The 25916-nt window shown below is 41.9% G+C and overlaps 1 protein-coding gene across 1 annotated transcript; it reads right to left on the bottom strand.

The window, feature by feature from the left end:
* Positions 1-606: 606 nt before the first annotated feature.
* LOC128755820 (fatty acid-binding protein, intestinal-like) lies at positions 607-2156 on the bottom strand. The gene is made up of 4 exons (XM_053859844.1): positions 1988-2156; positions 1730-1902; positions 1550-1657; positions 607-1487 (listed from the first exon to the last, which is right to left on the bottom strand). The coding sequence occupies exons 1-4, from the start codon at positions 2052-2054 to the stop codon at positions 1437-1439; spliced, it is 399 nt and encodes a 132-aa protein (XP_053715819.1). The 5' UTR covers positions 2055-2156; the 3' UTR covers positions 607-1436.
* Between the last annotated feature and the right edge of the window lie 23760 nt (positions 2157-25916).

Here is a 25916-nt window from a genome sequence, read left to right as displayed (position 1 = left end):
TCTAGTAAAACCTGCCTAAACCTAGACACAGAAAGAGAATACGTTTCTTACCGACATTACAGTGGTATACAGCATCATCTAGTCACAAAACCTGGATACAGTGACATCAACCCTGCAAGGCGATTATGTTGCTAACTGCGAATTGTAAAATGAATAAATAAGGTTTTCACGCACGAGGAATTTGGTTCAGTCCGCTAGATGTTAAATAATTCAAACAAAGAAAGGACCGGTGTTTCTTTAAAAACATATCAAATAACCACCGAAACTTGAGTCTATTGAACGTATTTGATTTAAGAGGTTACTTTTGTTCTGTTCTTGACTAATTCTGTTTTCTCATCCACGTATTAGTAAAACGTCCTTCTCGGGACTCCCTGGTTGTCAAAGAACCAAGTCTCCCTCTTGCGGTTGAACAAGCCAGTTACACTTCGCCGCCGCCCGTCCAGCCAACAGTGGGCCTCGTCTCTCTCTGTGAATGAGCATCATTATCTGGTTTTTCACATGACAGCACAAGACTCGGCTGACGTCATATGGTCCCACAGCCTGAAGAAATGACCTGATGCATCAGATCCCCCACTACAAGCCTCCACAGAATTTGAAGAGCGCAAAAAGGGTGTGACATTGACAGCTTTATTGTTGAAAACGTTGTTCAGCTCAGGTGATTGCAGTTAGTTAACCAATAGAACAATGTTAAAAAAAAACAGCCATTTTCTGACACAAGTTAAATGCTGAATCAACAATGGTCGCTGGTGATTTAAGTAAAACCACTAAGGGAAACAGTGCATTTCTATTCTGCTCCTATCATTCAAAGTAAACAAAAAAGCACCAGTGATTGCCGATGCCTGAAAGACACATTTATGGTTAAAATGTCTCTTGGAAAACTTGCCAAAACAACTCAGAGACAGAAAAGTGATAGCGTTAGTTCCAAATTTAACGTACAGCTTGTTCTGGTCATGTCCTGTTCAGCAAAAACAGACACTCTTTAAAACCTGCCTATGCTGGACAAAACATTAGCTTTAGCAACAACGTTTTGTTTCCGTGGGTTAGCTGACACAAAACACTAGTCCCATGAGTGACCTTCCTTATTGGACATTTTTACCGGAATTTTTGGTCATTTAAGCTAATAAACTATCTTTTTGGTAATGAAAACCATTGGGATTAAGAATCTGCCACCAATTTAATTTCCTGAAATTGAAAGACATGACTTGAATTTCCGCTCTGTTTCTGAAGTTCCTTTATTGGACAACACATTTTACTTCTCAAAGTTGGCTTGTTTCTCTCTATACAAATTCAACTATACATCATCATTTGCGTTAAACAAACTGCCTTTTTCTTCAAGCTTCGTCAGAGGTATGTAAACTAGAACATGGTAGAAGTGACTTTGTGTAAGGAAATAATGTGCTTTCTAGGAAAAGGAGAGGCTATGAAAAGGAAGCCTGTTACTGCTTCTTGAAAATCCTTTTGGCGTCCACTCCTTCATAGTTGTACGTCTGTGGAAGAAGCACATTTTTAGTGCTGTATTAATGACAGAGTTCTCTCTGTATGCCCTCACCTGCACCAGCTCTCCGCCCACCAGGCTTCTTGTGGTGGACAGGACTTTGCCGTTGTCTTTCCTGGTGAACTTGCCTTTGAGCATGTCGCCCTCCATCACCCACGTCCCCTTTTGGACAAAATATCAGTGAACATTTCCTCAAAATCATTTGGCATTGCACTTCATGAAGAGAAATCTAACCGAGACTTCAGTGCCATCAGCCAGGCTGTAGTCGAACTGGACGCCCAGAGTGAAGTCGATATCCTTTGTCCTGAAAGTGCTGGACTCCTTGATGTGGAACTTGTCGCCGGTCTGCTCGATGGTGATCTTCAGGTTGTCGTGTTCGGCTAGCTTACGCTTCATCACGTTAATCCCTTTTTCATCACAGTAGGACACACATCTATGTTGGCATATGCCACACGAACCTTGATTTAAAATGGACTGGCATCCAAAACTCACCCATCTGCTCCATGAACTTGTCATAGTTCTCACTGCGGTCCACCTTCCAGGTTCCGTTAAATGCCATGGCTGGTTTGACTGAGGACAGTTGGTGATGGAGCACGAGCAGACCGTGGGATTGAGTATGCCTGCTGGCCTCTATTATATACAACACCCCCCCTTTACTATACCACCACACCCCCCCTCTGCCCTCCCTGCGCTGGCATGGACACCACTCTTCTTTATCACACTGATTATCAGCCTGCTGATGTAGCCATTTAAAGGTGGTGTCAAATGTAGGACGATTGCGGCGTAACCTCGAGGACACGCTGATAAATAACTGGAGGGTGAGTGGGCAACTCCCTCCAGCCAGTCTGGCACGGTGAAACACTGTTGCACTGTTCTCTAGCAGAGTGGAGGGGGTGCAAAAAAGGGCCTGTTTGTGTGGCAACCTGTCAACTGAGGCCCCTCTCTGTCCTCGAGGCTTTTCTCTGTTGCTCTGTTTGTGCCCAGCATGTGAATGAGTTTTTCTGACAAGGACAAGTTGGCCAGGAATGTGTCCAACAATAGTGGCCCAGAGGAAGAAGGATCATTCTAGTGGTCCAGCGAAAGGAACATCCCAGCGCATTTGCATTGTACCATTATGAAACCTTTGTTTGAAGCCACTGCGTTTTCAGATTGTGGTGTACGTTTTTGTCTCACGTATCCTCTCCTTTGTCTTCTGTGATGTTTCCCAACGTTTGAATACACACAGTCATTCTCGTTGCCAATTTTGCAAAGCACCAAACTTACGGTACTGTGAGTTTGAGAGCCACAGCAACGGCAACATTAGATTTGCAAGACAGCACATGGGACTCGAGCAAGGGCCAAAAAACTACTGAATTAGACAAAATAAGTTTAAAAAAAGGCTCAGAAGATCCACTGACTTGAGACAAGTGAGAGGGCTGTCTCACCGACTCGGTCTTTCATTAACTTTTACTGTCTCAGTATCAGATCGTGGCTGAATCATCATGACTTTCATTGTTATTGCTGCTGTAAACTGCTCGTCTTTTACTTGAACTCAGGTCATCTCGCACGGCGAGGTTCAGACTGTAAACACCACTGATGTAATTGTACTTTCATATGGTCTTGGTCAAGTGGAATCATACAGCCTGACGCAGAACAACTCGGCATAAAATATTAACTGTCTCCAAACTCTAGATGACCCACAGATGACTTCATTGAAAGGCAAAAGTTCCACCAGGATCAAGGATGTTAGGATACTAACTTCATATTCTTAAGTCCTTTTAATTCTTTCTGAGAGCTCTGTGTTCTGACCAGCTATTAATATTCCGTCATTCATTCGCTTCCATCGATTCCCCAGTGGGACCTACAGTTCATACAAATATTAACCACTGTTGCCTCACAGAGGAGGAGGATGGTGACAGTTAACCACTGTGGGAGGAAACCCGAGTGCCCAGGAGAAAGGATCCAGGTCAAGGAGTTGGTACTAGCTGGATTCCCTTGGCCAAGCACAGCATTACAGTGTAGCCAACTTTGAGCCAATGATGAGCACGCAAACTTGAAGTCCAGTATCTCAGTGACAGAGAGGTAACTCAGCTCACCAAGCTCCTGGGAGTCTTAAGTTCTGTTGTCATCATACAATTTTCATCTATTTTTTCCCCACGAATACAAGCGAAAAATAAACCTTGCATCAGTTTGACTGACAAAGAAAAGGCGATAAATTACTGTATTGATTTGCAACTTCAGAACATAAGTGAGCAAACTGTCGAATTATGGATTGAAAGTGCTATGACACCATAGTAGTATCATTCAGCACATAACATCCATCGATTTTTATCCGTAAAAACCTTACAAACCATTTAAGAAACTTTAACTGCGCTCAGTTTTTAAATAAAATGAAATGGCGACCTCAAGTGGCGTGTTCTAAAACTGTGTCTGACGGTGTGATGGGTAGGACTGTGTCTGTAGTCACGATTTGGATTGTGACAGATTTCACACGACATTAGAAAAACAAAGGGAAGAAAATATTGAATTTTCACCACCTAGTTCATTCATAAAATATTCAGGCCTTGATTGTCGTGGCTCCAGATAATGTGAGTTGCTGTAACTTCACAGTCAGTGGGTTTCTGTAACTCTGTTATGAGATGAGCACAGACGTCAACTCTTTACTCAGTACAACCAGACACATTGCTCCCTCACTTGACCTTTCCAATCGATTACCGAGTTTACAATGGCTACATCTCTCTTTTCCTGAAGTTGAAAATCTATCTCTATGATTTCAACTGTCAACAACTCTTACTGTAGCTATGATATCCAATGATAACATACAGTATTCAGTGATCCCAAAGTCAAATATAAATGGATCAAACATGTTCAGATCAATCATTTTCTTTCCAATATGTAAAACTGTCCTTGAACATAACATAAATGAACAAACATTTAGTCGCTGTATCTACTGGGACACCTCACTGCCCTTCTGCTCCTGGTGTACCGTCTTGCATGTATTTTCCTCAGATGTCTTCTGTTCCTGTGTAATGTCTTGCCTTCTGGGGTCTGCACTGTGTATGAGCGGGGCTCAGCTCGCTGCTGCACTACAATGCTGGGCTCCCATCCTCTTTGTGTTTGCATGTGTACAGTGTCTCCTGGAACCGACACTGACAAGGGCTCTGTCCTCCAGTCATAGTTGAGTTTCTGGTAGCACTGCTGTTCTTGTATCCTCTGACGTGTATTCTATGGTGTTGACTGTTTGAGCACAGAGGTAGAACATGGTATTGTGCTCCGTAAAACTCTCCCCATTAGCATTTGTGCAGGTGACTGGAGTGTTCCTCAGTGACAACATGACCAATTCACTGTTTTGATGGCACGCTCAGCCATTCCATTTGAAGATGGAAAACCTGGCCTGGAATGAGTGATCTTGAACTCCCATGAACTTGGTGAGATAGTCAAGCATGAGCAGATAGGACGGACCGTTCAGCTCAAAGACATCAACTCCCACTATCATCCACAGCAATTCAGGAACTTCTCGAGGTAGAAGTGGCTCAGCCTGGTTCTTGGGCTGCAACTGCTGACATAGTAGACACTTCTTTACCATCATCTCAATGTCATACCAGACCAGAAGAGGACCGTTTGGCTTTCATGCGCTGCTCTCCTTGGTGAGCAAAATGTAACATCTTAAAAATAACTTTCTTGAAGTTCTGAGGAATAACAATCTTGTCACCCACCATTACAATCCCATTTTGAATGGTGATGTTCTTTCGCAGTGTTTCGCACCGTTACTTGCCTGCTGTACACATACTGGTGAAATCTCTTGTGAACACTACGGCTAGCATCTCCTTCTTGATTTGTGAGTACCTCTTCTCAGTGTCTGTGAGTGCTCGTGAGGCATAACAGCCTGGCCCTTCCTGGATCAGACATGCTCCCAATCCATCCTTCGAGGAGTCAGCTTGAAGTGTCAGCGGTTTCTTGTGATCGTAATACTTCAACACTGGTGCTTGCGTGAGTGTGTCCTTCAGCGTCTTCAAAGCAAGACTGTGATGAGGGCACCACTGCCACACAGCGTCTTTCCTCAGCAGCTGTCTGAGAGGTGCAGTGAGTGAGGCTTCATTAGGTATATACTGTGCAAGGAATTTGGTCATGCCAAGCAAACGCTGGAAACTCTGTCTGTCTTCTGGATTTGGCATGTCTACAATAGCCTTGACCTTTGCGTCATCAGCCTTTTGTCCTTCCGCTGTAATGACATGTCCCATGTCATTTACTTTGTTGACCTTGGACTGTATTTTGTCCTTGTTTAGCTTCACTCCTGTTGTCCTTGCCCTCTCCATTACTTGCTGCAAGATCTCATCATGCTCTCTCTTGGATGATGCTGCAATGATGATGCCGTCTGCAATGACGTTTACCCCTGGAAAGTCACCAAATGTTTTGCAGTTCTTTTGTTGGAAAACTTCACTATGCAGACTTAATCCCAAATGGCAGTCTTAGAAAGCGGAAACGCCACCACAGTGTGTTGAAAGTACACAGTTTTGAGGAAGCCTCATCCAGTTGATCTGCGAAATATCCATCTTTTTCATCAAGTGTGGTGAAAAGTGACTTCCCCGCTAGTTTGCTGCGAACATCTTCAGGTGTAGGTATGGAAAAGTGTTGCCCTTTTACAGCCAGATTCAGGTCACAAGTGTCCAAACACACCCTTAGTGAGCTGTTCTTCTTTTTTGTAGCCACTAGAGCAGCGGACTTTCATATCTCCCATTACTACTGTCTCATGGCACATATTTACATCTTCTTTGTGGACCATTCCAATGTACAAAGAGTCAACATTGCTCTCAATGTTATTCATAGTTATTGTTCTGTGCATGCACTTTTTGGGTCTGGCTCGGCAAATCTTTGAGAAATGATTGCTTTTCCCACACTTGTGACACTGCTCCATGAGATGGACGCTGAAGAGGCTTGAGTTATTTCCCACACTTAGGACAAATGAACGTTCCTTGTTTCTTGACACTGGTGTTGTTTTTACTCCAGTTCCCTTTGCTGGACTCTGACTTTACTTTTCTTATCGCATCCACAGGTGTGTCTCGAGTGACAGTTGTTGTCTTCATTGCTTGTATTTGTGTTTGCAACTTCAGCTGATCTACATGTTTCCAAGGCTCTTCTAAACGTCAGCTCTTTACTGAATATATACTGAATACCAGTTTATCCCTGATCATATTACCTTCATATCTTCCAAATTCACAGTCCTTGCTCTTTCTACGAAGTTCTGTGACAAATTTGTCCACTGATAGCCCAGCTGGCATCGCATGTGTCCAAAACTGTTGGCGTTCAAACACCACATTCTTTTGTGGACTACAATAGTCCCTGATTGCTTTCAAAGTTTCCTCCATAGTTGGTTCATCTTCTGCCATATATATTGACAGTGAGTGTATTGTGCACTTCGAGTGCATCTTTGCAAACTTTCGCCGAGTCTTGTTTGTGTTACTCCATGCTCGCTTCTTACAACAAGGTGTGAAGATGTTTTAAGTGAGTTTGATCAAATTGAATTTGCGTAAGCATTGCATGGGGCAACTTGAGATCCTTCCAAGATGGCGTAGTCATGACTCTAAGAATAGGCCACACATCTGAGCCTATCGATGACTTCACAGTCAATCCTAGACAGAGAAATTGCGCACTGCTGATACCACATCTGCACTGTGCACAAACAATCCATCCTGAATAGAAAATAAAATACCGTAATTACCGGACTATAAGCAACTACTTTTATAGTATTTTTATAGGATTCAAGACATAAAGCATTTTTCATAACTCGGTGCAGTGGTGACGAGACTGGAGCTGGTTGCACACACGCATGCAAAATGGAAATTCTAATGGTTAAGATAGACCGTATGCGACATTACATTCAGACATTAAAAAAAGTGCTCTAAACATGAATTAAAAAAGTGTAAATTCAAGATGCTCCAGCGTCAGTGCATTGTATACGAAGAATAACCATTCAACACATTTATTTTCAATATATAGTGTATCTCCTTAATGTCAGTTTCACAAGTTTTGTTTTGAACAGCAGTCGCCTGAAATCAAATCTCATGCTACCAACTGAGCTGAGCCAGAACTGGTGTCTGGGTTGGGTTGGTGGGGTTGCTCTCTCCAGCTGTAATTTTTAACCATTGTAAACTGATTCCAATGTCAAACAGAAGACGATGCCGTACATCAAGTCAGCATTTCAACATTTGGGATTTTTGAACGATTTCTCTATGTAAAGTCATTACATGAGTGAGAGGAGAAGGCCTCACAATCCACTGGAAGTCAAACCCTCTGTGCGGTGACTTATTTAATGATTTATTTTTCTAGAAATCTTAGCCCCAACGCGTATTTTTATTCATTTTATTAAGTAATACTGTAATACTGTAATGAGCAGCAGATGGCAGTGGTGCCCAATAAGACACAATTGATAAACGCGATATGGAAAAAACAGATGACACATTTTTATCGCAACAAGAAAGGTGATTGATAACTGTCACTTGATATGAGATGAGACTTATAAAATTCATATATCTGTTCTCACTTGAAAGTTATAAGACATGTTCTGCTGACAAACAAACAAACGAAGCCCCAATACAGTCTGTGACAGTCGGAGGTAGTAATAAAAATAAGATCATCAATACACATAAAACCTTATTTATATTTCATCTTTTAAAAATATTGTTCATTTAGTGCTTTGCAGACATGGCAAAAACAGGAACCTCCAAAGAATAGAAGAATAGAACCCCAGGATCATAGAGTCCTGGCTGGCACATAAAATGTCAACATTTCTATTCAGGACCAAGTTTAAAAGTGAGGCCTCTCTGTGAGAGACAATGATGCCTCTGTCATGGAAGTTAACACACTAATATCTCTGAATGGGGAAGTGAAGAGTACATGAACGAATTGCTTCCTATATGTTTTTCATAAATGCTAATTTAAAATTCTTAAACACGCTTTGAGAAATAAAAATGGAAACCAGAAACCTTCAATATGAATAACCGGATTACACGTCAGAGTTTTACGATTTTCACAGTCTGGTTCCACCCTCTAGTGGAGGGATAATGGAACAGCACCATAAACTTTTAACATTGAATGATGATTTTACTGGAGACGTGGGAAAGTCGAAAAAAATCTGCTCAAACGATCAGGCAAATTAGATAGAGAGAATCAAGACATCGACATCTGAGACAGTTTCACACATTCCTCTCATGACACACAGCTTGATTAAAGAGACATTCATTACAATTATCTCCAGCTCCGATCACAACTCTGATTGGCTCTCAAGCGTTTGACCCAAATGAGATTAAATGAAGTTGACATTTTCGCTGAAGTTCAGGCCACTTTCAAGTTTAATCTATTTTGCGCATTCTTAATGTTGGATTGTTTCTATGACTCGCGTTTCAAATGTCACTGCAGTACAGCGCATGCATGAGGCTGCCACAAGACCAGCGAGACTGAAACAAGTGTTGGTTTATTGTAGCAATTTCTACTCACAGATCATAAAATGGATGGAATGTTTCGCGTCCGTTGTAAACAGCTTGCTGGTTAATTGTAAATCAAAAACAGACGACGCACTGAAACCGGCAGATTCACCTGTCTGGACTCTCTTCACTGAGAGACAAAGAGAGGGCCACGCAAGTCGACACCTCCAGACGCCGTGGAATGCATAGATTCATGTGGACAATTCAGGATATTCTAGAGAAAAAGTGGAACAACATGCAATGAAGCTGAAACTGACATGTTTCAATTATGGCAGCATTATTAACAATAACAAGGGCATTCATTTTGCTTCCTTCCTTACAAAACAAAGTTGCGTTATGGTTTCTTCAGGTAATGCCTATCCCACATAGCAAAAAGTAAACCTAACAAACACACGGGACTAAAGATGTCAAGCGAATATTGCAATAAACTACAGTAAAAGTTGAACTCTAAAGAGCAGCACAAAGCTCATTGTCATTTGGTATTTAGATATCTCACATATACACCACACCTTTTAAATAAAGTTTGGTTTTCTGTGAATTGGGTCACAGCTTGCTGAAGCAGTGATGGTGGATCCCAATGCCTGTGGAGAAACGACGGTCAGATGTGGCTGGTTACTGTTGTTTATTGACCCCGCCCCTTGCAGGCGACCTGATTGAGCATTGTTGTGAATCTACTTTTGACCAGTGACAGCCATTGTCTTCGACATCACAGAATCACATAATGTGGCCTGCTCTGAGACATCCACTCATTAGACCTGCTCCAAATACTTCCTCTGGTCAAAGCAGATGGTCCACTATTCATCCCTCCATCCGACAACAGGCTTGCTCCAGAGCCATCCGTGACTGAATCATCCACAGATACAGTGCTGGGGGTGTCATGCGACCGTCTCCCTGCATCCTGTGTGTGTGCCTCTCCACTCCCACAAGCCCGGCTAATTCCGTGGGAGAACTTCCCACCTGTTGTGGATGTCGTCCCTCATGCTCGCGGAGGGTTTTGTGCCGAGAGGAAGACCTCTGAGGTGTTAATTGCAGATGGCGTGTTTGTTTCTAATCCCGACTGCTTTTGTTCACTCTGCTTGTCGTAGACAAAGGGGTTCTGTTTTCACCGAGTCTTGACTCTCAGGAGAAGATCAGGGACAAGGAAAGGATTAAGTCAAGATTTCTCATGACCTCTGAGGTCTGCTGCTGGTGGGCGTGAGCGCCACCTGCTAGAGCACGCGGACGATGACAAGTCTGCACGCAACGGTGTTCTGAGCGTGTCGGCGCTGAGATGAAGCCATCATGAAGCGATGAAACCACAGAGTCAAGCCTCCCCTGCTGTGACAGAACAGGGAGTAAATCACTGCTCTGGCTGATGTTGAACTGTTCATTTGTTTTCCATTGCACGAGGATCATTCCGACTAATTAATCCCGACAGCAACTTCTCCCCGTGGTGTTGATTATATCTAATTAACGACTCAAAGCCGCTTCAGATATCTACGGCTTGTTCTCCAAAACATTTCCATTTTGTCAGCACACATGCCTCGATAAATGAACCTGCTGTCACAGTGGAGCAAGCCAGGTTAATAGCTGTGGGGTCACACTGCAGGTTCTGGGACAAGTGGAACAGCTCGGCCTCTTCGCTGTGACGCCGTGTGGGAAGAGCAACACCAAGCGCAGCTGCAGCCAATGAGCAAATCGACAGCGAAGACCTGTAGTCCGCGGAAAGAATGTGAGCGAATCCATGTAATCTCCACACGTTGGTAGACCGTCAACACGCTTGATGATGCAATGTCATCATATCGCCCACCTCGATCTCCGGACACATTAGGTGAAGGCTGGATCAAAGGACCTTAGAATAATATCACGATAGGAGTTCTTCATTTCTCCACTGTCTAAAACTGCTGATTGTAAAAATAAAAGTGGTCCATTAGACACTCCAAAGTGGATGGCAGTGGCACACCTGCTCATTGAACAGAAAACAAACCCACATTGAGTTGAGTTGTTATCTTTATAACAACTCAATGTCTTACATACCAGTGTTGATGGACTTAAACCTGTTGTAATCCAGTATATAGAACAATCTCCGCACTGCTCCGCCTGGTTAGCTCAATCGCAAATCTGCGGTACATATTAAGACAATATTGAATGCATCCTTCAGCTTTTGCTGATCCACAACAAGCCAATCTAACTTCTTTTCGACACCATGTTCAGTGACCATCCCTTTCTATCCACTCAAGTTTAACAAATAATGACACCCGACTAGACATGCGTGCGAAGAAAACGCTCACACTGTGCATTACCTGCGGGGTGATGCAGCGTTATATTTGTGGCTGGAGTGCCCGGCTCTTGCCTGTGCAAATAGTACATTTTTCTCAGGATGATGTTTGGCTATCTGGAATTCACTAAGCTCCTGAGCGGCCCATTCCTTCCAAAATGTTTGTCCACACAGTCTGCACGTGCTCGATTTGATACCAAGTCATCATTTGCATGGGTGAGCAAATACTTTTGGTAATGTAGTATACATGTTTTATATGCCAGACACAAGGTCACATTTCCAAGCATTGCCCACAAAAAGCACAAGGAAGTGCTGCTTCGACTCCTCCTCCCAACTAGCAGGAAGAAGGGAACGGCGGTTGTGGTGAGTTGGGCAATGCCGGGGCAGTTTTGTAGAATTAAGCCTGGTATTTTAAAAGCACAAATAATTGAGCGTGCTATTGGAGAGTTCCCTCTGGTGAACGTCAAACTCGATAGTGTTGAAATGTGTTGCTTATTATACACTGACAGTCAGGTTAGTACCAGGGCCAATACTTATTTCAGATTATCAGGTAATGATGACGGCCTTCGTGCTACTGCAGCCGTGCTTAAATTCAGCGAGATCTCTCACTGCTGTAGTTAACTGAGTGATAGCTTTTCCTCACTCAGTCAAGACCTTTAGAACATCACCAAGGGACATTTTTCTGGAGCAGAAACAGCAGTACATTGCACATCAGCGGTTACATGACTTTTTTGACACCGTTCACATTTGAGGGAGGCTCTTCCGAGACCCACAAATATGCTTCCCCACATATCTCAATCAAAGTTGACCAAGAATAGGCATGCACATATTTGCGCACCTCTCATCTTAAAGCTGGATACAATTGTCACAACATTTGTTTCTTAAGTAGATATTCTACCTGTTTTTGCAAATCAGCAATGTCTTGGTTATACTCCATTCCTGTTGACTGTAGCACCTTGTTCCTTCCTGAATGACATTGTGGATGTGAAATACATGTCCAATAAATATATAGTTCAAAATCTAGTTCAGTCCCAATGTAGGTGAAATCCAAACTCCTTTGTTTGGAAACTGACAGGGACGTCCTCCTGTAGTACCGACAAGGATAACTCACTCTTCAGTCTTGGGCACTGTATCCTCCTCACCGGTCCACACAGCCAGAAGTCCTTACTGCTCGACTGAGCTCGCACAGCCATGTATGTCCCCAGCGGTCAGACGCAAACTCACTCTTCATCACTTGACCCGCTGTCATATAGATGAACCAGGATCATTTCCCATGGCACACCTGACAGTCTCGGGCACACTTGAAAAACACCATCCTATGACAATCATACAGATAAAATAATTGTGTTTTTGCTAAGGTGCTGTCATAGTCTGTGATGCTGTTATTATGGATCATCAAAAGATGTATTTCAAATGAGACTATTCATATTGTACATCTGTGAAAGCAGTAGGTGCACCCACTTGTGGAGGCTGGTTCAAAAAAATAAAAATAAAAATACATCCTAAGGGTCGATGTGTCACTGTCACATGCAAACACATCAGCAACAAGGAGAAAAATAATTACTGAAAGTCAGTTAGGAGCTCTCACTGAATTTATGAGCCGTGTCGATCAAAAAATTTGGGTACTGCAGTGAAATATCCCCGAGGCAGATTTGAGGGTGTCGATTGGATCTGGTGTCAGATAAAACGTTTCTGAGGAATGTTGTACCTTAGTTTCAATTCCTCAAATGTTTCAATATGATCTAGGGTTGAATACAAGTCTTCAATTAGTCTTATTCCTTTTTTATTCCAAATTTAAAATCGTACATCTTTCCGGCTGGGAATGAAATATTGGTTTCATTCCCAGCCGGGGGAAGGGTTTTAGACACCTTTGGACCTTATACCATACGTTGATCATGCTTGGCAAAATTGGATTAACAGTAATGTCCCTCAGAGTTTTGGGTTGTCAGAATACATGTGAGCTGGCAAACTGATATCAACTGAATTTTGGACGAGAACTAGAACATGATTGTCCTCAGTCGTGTGGCCCAATAATACAATGAAAGATGTGGCCATTTCAGCCCCTTTCTTTCATATGACCTGTATGAGAGTGACTGGCAAAGTGACTTCCAAATGATGTTTTTAATTTACTGAACAGTCCTTGGGGAATTGAAATGGCAAATTCTGAAAAAGATACAAAATTGTGGAAGTGCATTCCTCCATATTTTTTTGTACTTTATTTTGTATTAGTTCGGCGAGATGGGAAGTCTTGACCATTTTTCCAGTGAGTCATCAATGTATTTTAAAAGTGGAACTACATCCTCCTTTCCTCCTAAAGAATGGGTGATTTCTATTCCCAAAAAAGTGAAAGTATTCACAGTCTTGAAGTGCCGCACATGTGCGATTCATCACCAATATTGATGATTTATTGTTGTTGACTTTATAACCAGAAAAAGAAAAAAATTAAGTCAGTGATAATTGGAATGTTGTTGGAGGAAGAATACCTTTCCAAAAAGATTCCATAAACATTTCGAAAAGTGGAGTCCTTCATTTTAATTCATATTTCTAGTAAAAGTCCATTGGAATTCCATCTGGATCTGGTGATTTTCCTGAAGACATTTTTTAAATTGCCATACCTAATTCATCCAAGGATAACTCTACGCCTAATGATTGACAGTCTTTGTATGAAACCTTTTGAAAGTTTTTTTTTTTTCGGTATACAGTGGTACCTCGGTTCTCAACCACATTCCATTCACGACAGCCATTCGAGAAGCGATTTGTTCGAAATCTGAATCGATTTTTCCCATTACAATGAATGGAAAAACAAATAATGTGTTCCAAGCCTTAAAATAGTCTTTTGTAGGAGTGAATGTAGCGTGTCTGCTGCAGGTGCACTGTTCGTCTATGTGTGTGGCCGCTGCATGTGGGAGGGGTTGCCGAGTGAGTGACGTCTCTCCAGAAGTGAAGAGGTGCCCGGTGCTTGTCCAGCTCTGAATGTGTGCTTCTGTGCAGTTTGGCTGTGCCTTATATATGAACTAACTAAAGTTGCAAAACACGTAAGCGCAAAGTGAAACAAACATATCATCAAACCAACATTGAACCCACCAACTCCAACTTTCCCTACCATGAACCCAAAATCTGCTACCCATCCCTCCCAACGCTTGTACTCCCAAGATCAGATGGAACACTTTCCACCCCTTGTGTGGAAGACTCCAGTCAAATTACATAGGTTGTTTTCCTATTGTCCCCCAATCAATATAAAAGAAAGTTAAACATCTGAAATACAAAGAACAACAATGAAAATACTACAAACCCTCCATAAAGCACAGAATCAAACACGAGCCATGTATTTTAACATAGGTCATCTCCATTAGAGAAAAGTAACCATTTAGAAAATATATATGAACACTTAAATATGGCGACTTGAAAATATTAATGATCACAAACTGACCAACTTGTGTGGAAAAAAAGAAGACATTCTTTCATATGACCGTTTTAGTTGTCATCCTCCCCTTGGATCAGCATCACAAGCATGGTTGGTGGAGGTTGATGAGTCTGAGACTGTTGCGTCTAGCTCCTTCCTTTCCCTTTTCTCCTTTTCCATCGATAACACTTTAGCCTTCAAGCTAGCCACTTTGTCTTCCGCTCCAGAAGTGCATGCATTCACACATAGTTGACTTTACACCGTAGATGGCATGAATTATGCAGTCGAGTCTGTCCGAAAACTTGTGTCTATCACCGGATTAGTGGCGGATGGACCTTCATACCCCTCCGATTCAGACATACCAGTGACTAGGTTAGCTCTACAATCTTTCACCGCTCTGAAGTCGGAAATTTTCGGTTGCACAGGTTTTGTACTTCCTTTATTACCCTTCTAAGAGATAATGCCGTTATTTGTTTTTAAGGTTGCTATTACAAAAGTTGATGGTCAAAATAGTGACTTGTTGCAAGAGAGGGAGACAACGTATCTGACTGCGGTGCCACCATAGCCGGAAGTCCATGCAATATATTTTAAAGTTATAAAAAAAAATTTGATTCCCACTCAGAAATCTGCATGTTCTCTGCTTGGAGAAAATTGCCCCTTGGTGTGTGTACGCGTGTGTGAATGGTGGCTGTGCCCTGGCATGGACTGGCGATCTATCCTCGGTGTATTCTTGCCTCTCACCCCAAGATGGGATAGATTCCAGCGCTGAACAGGACCTGATCACAACCCTGAACAGGCAATACCACCATAAGGCTTTATGTAAACCAACCAACAGAGTGCAAAAAAGTTTCTTAGGTGCTTCAACCTACTATACAAGCGAGCACCGTCCTGCAGCTAAAACAGGTAAATCTTTTTATTAATGGTATTTAAGATAGAATAGATGTTGACATTGGCTCCCTGCTGAAATCAACATTCCAGACCAACGCATACAACCAAGAGTGATGAAACGATGCAAACTGACAAGTCTGCAAGCAAATGAGTTTGTAGATTTGAACCAATGTATAAAACGCTCAACACCCCATCTTCAACATTATTTGACCTCCTATTTTTTCCTTACCAATTGCATCATATAATCATGATCTCTCCTGCATCAATCCATGGACAGGGACTTTGAGGCGATTGGATGACAGAGGGAAACGTCATGCTACACTGTGCGTGTTGTAGGAGAGCAGATCATCTTCACAATCACATCAACAGCGTGAAAGGGTTCTTTATCTGTGACGCTTTGTGCCCTCGAAAAAGACAAGCACTGTGTGAGGGGGTGGAGCAGATTTGTCACGTATGTGTAAAGATTCATTTCATCTTAGTCTTGTTCCTTCTTCAAATAGTTGCTGTGATCTAAATGCAGCTCTGCTTCTCTGTGTTATACAGTGGTATGTATGTCAATATATTGATTTCAAGCTGGCCTGCTTTTCATGTAACATAATATAAAAACATGCAATAAAAAAAAAAAAGTATAGTCACTTAATTGAAGGAGGCGGTGAAGAAAAGAAGCGGCTCAAGGTAATTCTACTGTATAAAATGGTTCCACAGTTCGTGTCCAAATGTCAGTGAACTCTTCATGGTAACATGAATTCTTCTGTACTGCTGCTGAAACAGTGGATTCATTTGTCAGAATATATTCCAGTAATTTGAGAAGATTTGTGGGTGAAACTTGAACACCTTTTTGAATACTGTACCTGTAACATATTGCACAGATTCTTTGAATTATGAAGTTCGCAAATGCGCATGTGGAGGCAGCTTTTGCATCAACATTGTTGTTCCTCATTTAAAGACACCAGTTCCCTTAGAAGCAGACAGGCGCCATAACCCAGGACAGACTACAATATTTTATGACAGGTCATATCATGTGGAGCTGGAAGAGGACTGCACGGTCACGGCAGGTGCTGGTGTAGCCTCGCTTCCAGTGTCCCGATGGTAATCTAGAGAGACGAATGAGTCTGTTCATGGAGTCACCTGCATCCATCAACACTTGCAGGCTGAACTCATAATAATTACTGGCACGTTTATGTGGGTGGTGGTCCTTATCTGCCTCTGCTGGAAATGAAGCACGCTGGTTTTACAGCTCATGGCACAGTTCATATCCAACAGGTAGGGAGGAAACTCATGTCAGTCATTTCATCTAGTTTACACTGACAACAATATGCACTACCCCATGTAATTACACATATGGCAATAACAATAATACATTTGTATGAATTCAGTGACATATCAACTTTGTAGTTGTTTTGCAAGTTGCTTCAATACATCCATGTTGATCCAGATATACAGTCACACCACATGTGACCAAAATTGGTGATGTGGCCAAAAAAAAAAAAAAAAATAAATAAATAAAAAAATAGATCCCAAAAGCCATATTTTCCAGCAGAATCAACGCACAGCAGCAAATTTCCAGAACGATATAAGAGAAACAAGCCTCTCTGCTCTGTAAAGAAACCTGACCTAGATTTGGCCACAGTAGATTCCGTGTTCACACGAATGATGGCGGGACTGTTCTTGGATCACAGGAGAATGTGGAGCCTGGCCGTCTGTTTCTGACCGAGAGAGGTGCTGTGGCCAGTTCATGTGACAAATTACCTGGGTAGGCAATGTGGCAAGGCGCCTCAGTGGAGCACCTGAGAATAAATGAAAAGAGAAATGGACCTTAAATTTCAGGGCCACCAGGCCACAGGGCCTTGCAGATTGAGGAGGACAAGAGGAGGATGAGAACGTGGTCACCACATGGAGATTGAGGAAGATGGGGAAAACCAAACTGATTTGACCCCCACAGATAGTGAAGTGTTTTCCTCTGTCACAACCTCCACCTCCAGCTGGACATTGGTGACATCCGCCTGAAAGAAATGCAAGAATGTCATCATTTTTACTTGCATGAGGGGCCAGATGTCCGAGAAATGATACTGTGGTCTACCTAGATGATGTCTCTATCACTAGCGTTAAAAACCAAAAGGCTAGCTCTCATTTTCACTGTACTTTCCAAAGTGAAGGTGCCAAGATTGTTACCAGAGGAGCAACAACTGGTCATGTTTCAGGTCAGCACGTCAAGCACATACTCTGCCAGACAGTTTTGGGCTCAATCATTTCCTCCTCCTGAGACTTGACAACAGATATTATCAAACATGAACCACCAGGGACAGTAAACATCAAAGCCACTCATCATGTGATATCACCCTACGCAAACATTGAGACGTTTTTCATATTCGCCATATTCACAATCACGTTACTGACCACCAGAGCTGCCAGTACAGCGTTTGCATGGCCCGATGCCATCTCCCTACTCCAGCATCTATATTTTCACACATTCCAACAAGACGCAAGCCGCTTCGACACAGAAGTCACCAAATAACATCCTCTACTTCCCTGGCATACATTGTCACCAGGTCGGATCAGTCACGTATCATCATCCTAGGGCAGTCCTTCTCAAATTAGTTGATCTTTAGTACTTTATTTTTTGTTTTCTTTAATGTTAACAAAGATACAATGTTATGCAGAGGTGTGCTTATAATAATTTCATAGACATATGATACTATTTACAGAAGAGGCGCCAGAGAGTTGGGGGAGGTGCAAAACATTGACTTCTTTACTTCTCTTTGCAACAGAAAATAATTGTGAAGCTCTGTCTTAGGGGAAGTACAAACCGTCTAGCAGCCAGCACAGAATGCAGTACCTCATCACATTATTCAGAGAGGTATCCTTCAATGAAGGGTTGCATAGCTAGCAGTGCTTCTAATGGTATTCGCTATTCCGATGTTCCATGAAAGTGTTTTGGTGCACTGGTTTGTGGATGTTTTCATAGCCAAACATGAATCTACGCATGCATGTAAAATCAACACAGATAAGTAAAACGTAAAAAAAAAACACAAACAAACAAACAAAATTACTTGTATTAATACCTCTAGCAGCTGGACTATTTATGGTGCTTAGGAGCTCTAACAATAGTGACATGGTAACTAACCATTGTTTAGTCCACAGGAAAGGATAGGATTGGATAGGTAATGATCTGTTTCCCAATAAAACTGATATGTGGGTTCTCCAATGGCTCTCCTTTGTTTTGTAGTGACTGGGCTAATAACAGTGGAATTATGAGCCCTGTGTGACTAGCCCGAGGTATCCACCTGTTGAACTCCTGCACCTCCCACAGCTCTTAACGCCTACTGTGACAGTTATAGAAGGCAGCGGGACTCCCTGCGGTATCAACAATGGCAACCCTTCCTCAAATACGAAGGGGAAACATTTTGGGGATTTAAGCACTGTTTTTTCAGAGTCAATCACCTGGAAAATAGAGGCCTCGAAAGACTGCCCAGATCAATACAGCGGTCACTGAGACACAGGCCTGAGCAAAGAGCACGGTCATGTGGAAGCAACACAGGCATGCTGGAATTAAACATCACTCACCGATGAAACGTGCAGAACACGTTTTCTCACGACACAGAGTTCAACAGCAGTAATTGTCTGTGCGACAAAGGTGAATGAGCAGGCGGATTAATGCAGAAAGCAAGGAAATAGAGTGTTCATTGCAATTAAATACTACAAATGACAACAAAAAAAAAACCCTACAATTAGTGCAACGTCTCTTAAATAGATTAAAATTTCCATTGCCCCAAACTTGCAATTCTTTGTTTGATCTAATGGTTAGTTTGCATTGACATTTAGGTAAATTAGAATGGATTTTGGAACTCTTGGAACTCAGTGTGACATCTTGGGAAAGTCCAAATAAATCAGCCGAGATATGAAAAAGAGAAGTGTGTTCCATTGTTGGCTTCGAAATAGTGACGCCTGCTGGTGCTACAGTCTGACAATTAAATGCAAATATTAATATCATGTACATAATGACAGAACTTGCCCTGAACAAAAATGGGCTGGCGGGCAACTCGGCATGGAAGAAGCCATGAAAGAAACGTGACAGGCCAGATATTAACAGCATACAATGAGTATAAATCCTTCCCTGTATTGAGACATCTCCCAGATTCTGACAAAACTACATTTGAACTGTATGGCTGCAACAATCACAGGGACAAGAGAAGGAAAATGAGGCACTTACTTGCCTGAGAACACTGTCCCCACTCTAGAGAATAGTGCTGGCAGCAGCATCATCATGTATCACAGTTTTGCTGTCTGTAGGACAGAGTTTTGCACTATCCAAAACAGGTGGCATCAAGAGGAAAGGACATATAAATATGGTGTGTTTTCCGAAACATGGAAAACACTTTTTAAAGCATTAAGTCAGTGATCTGAGGGATGCAACAAAACTGGATACGATGTGCTCTGTATGACAGTTGAGATGACGGTAAGTAATTTGGAATATCCTTCATATAGTCCTGACCTAAATCATATTAAAATTTGTAGGCAGACCTGAAAGGCCATGTGTGAGGCCGTCAGACATGGTTTGGCTGGACAAATTCTGTCAGATGGAACGGACCAAAGTTCCTGTGCCTGTGAGGTTATGACTTTGTGGGTGTATGCCCAATAATAATGACCCAAAAATCTATAGTTTTAGTCAACTTTAGGCAATGATGTTATCTGATTTGAGTCAGGGTGCTTCATTTGGAGGTCCTCGGAGTCAGTGCACCTAATGCTGACGTAGATTCAGATGTAAATCAGCATTGTTTTTCTTGGCCCGTGTATTCCTCCTGTGTTCCAGCTATCTATTACTTCAGCTGGAATGTTCTGCATCCTGACTCCAACAGCATGAAACCCAAAAGCAAAGGAATTTCACAGCCATTGAGTTGGCACGCTTGAGTCCAACTGTTTATACATCATTGAAAATTATTTTTTTGATTGTTGCATGATAAATCTGAGTCTTACGTCCGTCTTTAGTTCTTAAGATCACCTGATAGGGATGCTATCAATCCACTGAATTGCTGTTTTTTTTCAATAGAACACATCTTTCTTTGGGGATTTTGCCAAGTCAGAGGTATTTTAATGAAGACCTTTCTGCACAACATATAGTTGAACAGATTATCCCATGAATATAACATATGAAACAAAAACCAATCCACACTGAGCTAAGATAAGTAAAACTTCATTCCATGACGACTGTGCTCATCCACAAACCTAACTTAAACCCTGTGACACGTTAAAGCGTTATCAGGCCATTTTCCATTTGCTTTCAGTCTATTCCGGTTAGGCACAGAGCAGCCTTGTCAGAGGAATTTCACACTTATTACACTAATCCCACACCTTGTAATTTCACCCGGACATGGAAGAGATCATCTTTCGCGTAACCTGTGAACAAAACAGTGGCTGTTTCCCAACACATTAACTCATGTCATCGTACGAGTGTAAAATTTCACCGAAGAAGGAGTTCACTCATTTATCATTCATTGTATTGATGCTTGTTATGTAGCAGGTGCACCACTACCTTCTAAAGGCTGAAAAACAAAGGCAGGTCAGTTCAACGTTGTGTGCCATCAGCAAGCCGCTTCCAAATGTCTACGTGAAAAATATTTGGAGTGATCCAAATCTGGGCACGTGCCAGTAATTAGTTTACTCAGCAGCAGTTTGGAATAGACTTCATGAAATGAAATATCAAGCCGAACGCACCCTTGTGGAAGGCATTTGTTCATATTTGGCCCCACTAAGCTAATGAGTTAACGTCCATGTCCTCATTTCCCATCCAATAAGAGGATTAAGATTACATCCTGGAAATTCGACAAATTTGTCTCCCGCCTTCCCTTCAACCTTTGATCCTCTCAGGTAGGCAGGGGGTACTGAAGTCCCTCAAAAAGGATGGCTGGCCCCTGCAGGGAGAATTGTTATTACCCTAGCTGTGAATGTGCTGCAACTTGTAATTCTCAATAGCATGTTGTCAAATCAATGCCTGCTCTTTGTCTTTATCAAAAGCCGCCTGGTTTCCCTTAAGCAGGCTGCTCGTAGTGGTGGTGGCGGGTTCACCCCCCCATGGTCGGGGAGCAGCTGAGGCTGCTTGGCTGAACAAAACAATGTACCACTCCACAACAGCAGGATGCTTCCTCGTCTGGCCAATGAGTTGAAAACTCCAAAGTAAGATTGTGAAAGAGTCCCTACTGGAGCACAATCAAAACGTGGTGTTCACCTGTGACAAAAGCCCGGCACACCAGGGAAACACTTCAAAGATCTGGAGGAGAATTCCCACCGAGGCAAACGCAGGTGAACTGACACGTAATGATGTCCTACCAAAGTGCTACACTTTTTTTTGGCACAGCTTTAATTAAGAATGTTGCTCGCACTTTCGCCTCCTGTTCTACTCATGATGTCATATGCTCACATCTCGTTGTATTTGAGCATCTTGCTAAGTTTTAATAAAAAGATTGATGATGATGAAATTTGAAATATTAGATTCAACTAGAGTGAAAAAGTTAAAAAGGACATGATGGATTTGCTTTAACGCTACGCATGTATGCTAAGTGCTGTCAACATCTTTATCCATTCCACCTTAAGTTTTGTAATTTTTTTTTCTTTATTTTTGTTTTCCGAATAAAGAGAAACAATCATCTTTTGCAAAAATTAATAAATTAAAAGCTATACATTTTTGATCATAAACGAAGGGGACTGTTGTTATAGAACAAGGGCGGGCTGGAAGAACTTAGGACAAAAACCCTCACAGGAGGCACCTCCCTTTCAACGAGCGGCTCCTACAGCATTGGGGTTTCATCACAGCTCCTCTAATCTGGCCTTTATGCCCTTTGCTTATTGACTTGCCACCAGCCCCCACCACCCGCCCCACTCTTTCACCTCAGGAAGGATCTTTTTTTTATGCCACTCAATACAGCCCTGATCCAAAAAATTGGAAGGTTCTTTAAGCACCACATTGGACCAAGCAGTGACCTGAGTAAAAACAAACAGTAGACTGTAAATTGAACTATCATTACAGGCTGATGAGGTCAATAATAAAATGTTTGTAAACTTATACTTATTAATCATTTGACACCAGAAAAGAAGGCAATTTCGATCCTCTTGTCAGTAAATGCACAAATAAGAATTAAAATGGCACCTTGGCTAGGTTCATGCAGAACTAAAACCAAACGAAAATAAAACCAATCGAGAACTCATGCACTGTAAATGAGAGAGAAGCAGGAGGACCTGTGATGATGCACAGGGTAGAGGTAGAAACAAAAGATGAGTTCAAGCATTTGGGGTTAGTTAACCAAAGGAATAGAAAGGGAGGTGAAGAGGACAGGCAGAGCAGGGTGGAACTAATGGAGAAAACTGACAGTAGATCGGCCGCTTGGGTGAAAGGGATGCTCTCTTGGCCAGTAGGTCTAGGTTTTTTTTTCATTGTGCAACTTCTACAATAAAAACTTGTTTTCATTTTGGAGTGACTAGGAAGGACAGGATTTGGAGACAAAGTCGGACCAAAGATGTTAGAATGGAAGTGCAGTGCAAAAGGTTCACGGATGTGATAGTGGTCCATGAAGAGGATAGGCGTGACCAGGGGGATGCACTGAATTGCTGTGACAACACTGGACAAGAAATGTATTTATTTTATTAACTCTTGTTAGCAATGCAACGTGCCTGTGAATCTGCCATCACTCAGTAATCAATAAGTGTGTGTGTCTTTCAACTTCTAATACTGTACATGAGACCAAACAAGTGGAATTTGGGGAAATCCATGACTCCATAATTTTTGTATTCCCACGTTGTTGGTCATGAAATACAACTAAACCTGTCGAATGAGAGCTTTTAGAGTCATAGGCTAATGTACTCTGGAAAAAAGGTTGGTGTTCACCAGCCCCTGAGAGACTGTTATCTGCCCTTTATGAAGTTTGACAATAGTTTCAGTACTTCAAACACCAGGTACAACTTTCTCACAGTCTCAAGCGCTCCATGGACAAGATCTCTAGCCAAATCTCAAAGATAAAAGTGTTGAACTACAATTCAGCACTTATGATCAGATAAATTCCCAGGGTCTCGAGCCCGCATGATGATGAGACTCCACTTGTACCATTAAACATCTTCACCACAGACAAAAGTTCCTGTTTATCTTCAGTGTTGTTGATGGAAACAAGTAGGATCATAACAAAATCTTTAAACAAAAAGACTGCAGTACTTTTTTTGTGAGTGAGGGGATTTTTTTGAAAAATGTGCTTTGTTCACACCTGTACTCAGCGTTTTCTTTTCTGTCGTCCATTATCACAGGGAAATCTACATACAGCCTGCATTTAAGTTTTCAATAGGCTGCAGTTGGTTATCAGTTCTTTTAAGCTTTGAAATATGATTAGTATAAAACTCAGACTCCTGCAATTGTAAACACCGCATTGACTGAATGAGTCACTGTCTATGAATATAGTCCTATAACCAACATAGAACATAGAAAACCATGTCAAAGAGTCATTTCTAAAGTGAATTGCCATCCTGTTAACTTGGGTTTCAGCTTCTTGCTTGGAATATGAACAGCTAAATAGAGACAGATCACAAAAGACTAGGGAAAAAGCTGGAACTCTGGAAGTCCTGGATCAAGAATGGTTGAGCCTGGACACTGGTTGTCATGCTGAATAAGCAGTATTGTTCAGTGTTCCGTAAGAAAACCATATGTGGGACTGAGAGAATGGGACGATGTGCACTTGGGGAAGCTGCAGAGATTTGTTTACAGTTTCAAATTGCCATCAGAGGCACTATGAACAATGAGAGTTGTTTTTGACACAAAAAAACTCAAATATTTTCCCATTACACCCCCACAGCGATGTACATTGCAGATGTGTCGTTCATCAGATAGCACATCCGCACCCAGACACATTCAACCACGTCTGCAGTTAACATTCAGCACCACCGATAATTTTGAAATTTGGACATGTTGGAAAATGTTTTGCTGTTTGGTGTTGCAAAACAGTGACTGCTGATGAACAAAGATATGCACAAGACATGCACATACCAAAACTGAAGTTTACAAACCTATGAGGTTCCTTACGATCGCATTACTTGCTGGTGATATTTAGTCCCAGGTAGTCCCGGATTTCATAGCAGCCAACCTTGTGGAACATCACTTTTGTGCTGTAATTTACAAATGTGCTCTTTTAGATCTGCAAGAATATAGACTACCAATGCGCAGACACTGAAGTGTCTGGGGAACAAATTTGGGAAGAAACAACCTACTGACCTGCTTTTTTGTGAATATCTCGCCGCACCAAAATCCTTTGACAGACCAGGGTGGTGGTCCCTGACACAAGCCAAAAAGTATCCTGGCTGGATGTGACCATAGGCCTTTATTTTATATTTGTTTCAATAAACAAATAAAAATAATCGAAATTTGCACAAATGTAATATGGCTGGGTCAGACAAGCCTAATTTCACATTACAATCTTTTATCAACTCTTCTCCCATTCCCTCTAATCACGCATAGCGTTGGTGAAACCTGAATCTATAGATCCATCACAGGAAGTTGGAAGTACCACTAAGCACTGCATTGTTAAGCTCATTGTTAGTGTATCCTCAAATAAAGAAAGAACAAACAAGAGTGTTGCCACAATGACATCATCCACTACCTTCACTGTGTTTATGTAGCGCTGCGTGCTTTCAGTATCACTTGACCAGAAGCTTTTTTCACTGAAAATGCTCCCACTCACAGAAGGTCATCATTTACTGCTCAAAAATGATAAGAGCTGTATAATCATTTCCACTACATTCATTCTGAAGTGAGAAGTATCAGGAATAAAACGAGCTGGTGGGAGCAGGGACTCACTCACCCACATGTAAATACCCAGTTCTCATGAGCAAATCTGCCTGTCTGTGGCGGACATTGTTCATGGGCACTGAGGCATCAGAAGGCTAAGTGAGGGGCCCTGATGGATACCTACCAGATTCAGACCACCAATAAAGGTGCAAAGAGAGGAGAACAAGAGTAAACATAAGAATATTGGATGGGGGACAAGAAGATTGAAGAAGATAGCAAGAGGTTAGAATCCTGAGAACACACAAGGAATCAGGGACATTTTTTTCAGCGGTATCTTCATTGTCATTTTGTTACTGTCTCTTCATTCTTAAAAAAATCTCACTATAAAAATGTAAATATGAACATGAGTTTGATCAAACCGATGGCAACAATCTTTCGATTAATTGCTTGTATTTCCCTGAGGAGTCGTGTGCCGTCCTGATTTTATATTAGACAGACAGAGCATGACACCGAAGTTTGAACACTGATATGTGTTCAAAAACGAAAAATTACTGCTCCTCAACTAACTACTTATATTTACTCTCAAGCTTGTTGTAGAAAGGTAATAAGCCCCTGGCTTGTCTTTCATCCCTTCATTCACCAGATACAAAATCAGA

Source organism: Synchiropus splendidus, chromosome 3 (genome assembly GCF_027744825.2).
Source record: "Synchiropus splendidus isolate RoL2022-P1 chromosome 3, RoL_Sspl_1.0, whole genome shotgun sequence".
NCBI lineage: Eukaryota > Metazoa > Chordata > Actinopteri > Syngnathiformes > Callionymidae > Synchiropus > Synchiropus splendidus.
The sequence above is the reverse complement of the archived record's forward strand: the minus strand, read 5'-3'. Positions and strand labels throughout refer to the sequence as shown.

Coding starts and splice junctions, on each gene's coding strand:
- LOC128755820 (XM_053859844.1), bottom strand. CDS start 2,054: ATGGCATTTAACGGAACCTGGAAGGTGGACCGCAGTGAGAACTATGAC. Junction 1,903..1,987: donor CAAGTTCATGGAGCAGATGG/GTGAGTTTTGGA, acceptor GTGATGAAAAAG/GGATTAACGTGATGAAGCGT. Junction 1,658..1,729: donor CTGATGGCACTGAAGTCTCG/GTTAGATTTCTC, acceptor TTTGTCCAAAAG/GGGACGTGGGTGATGGAGGG.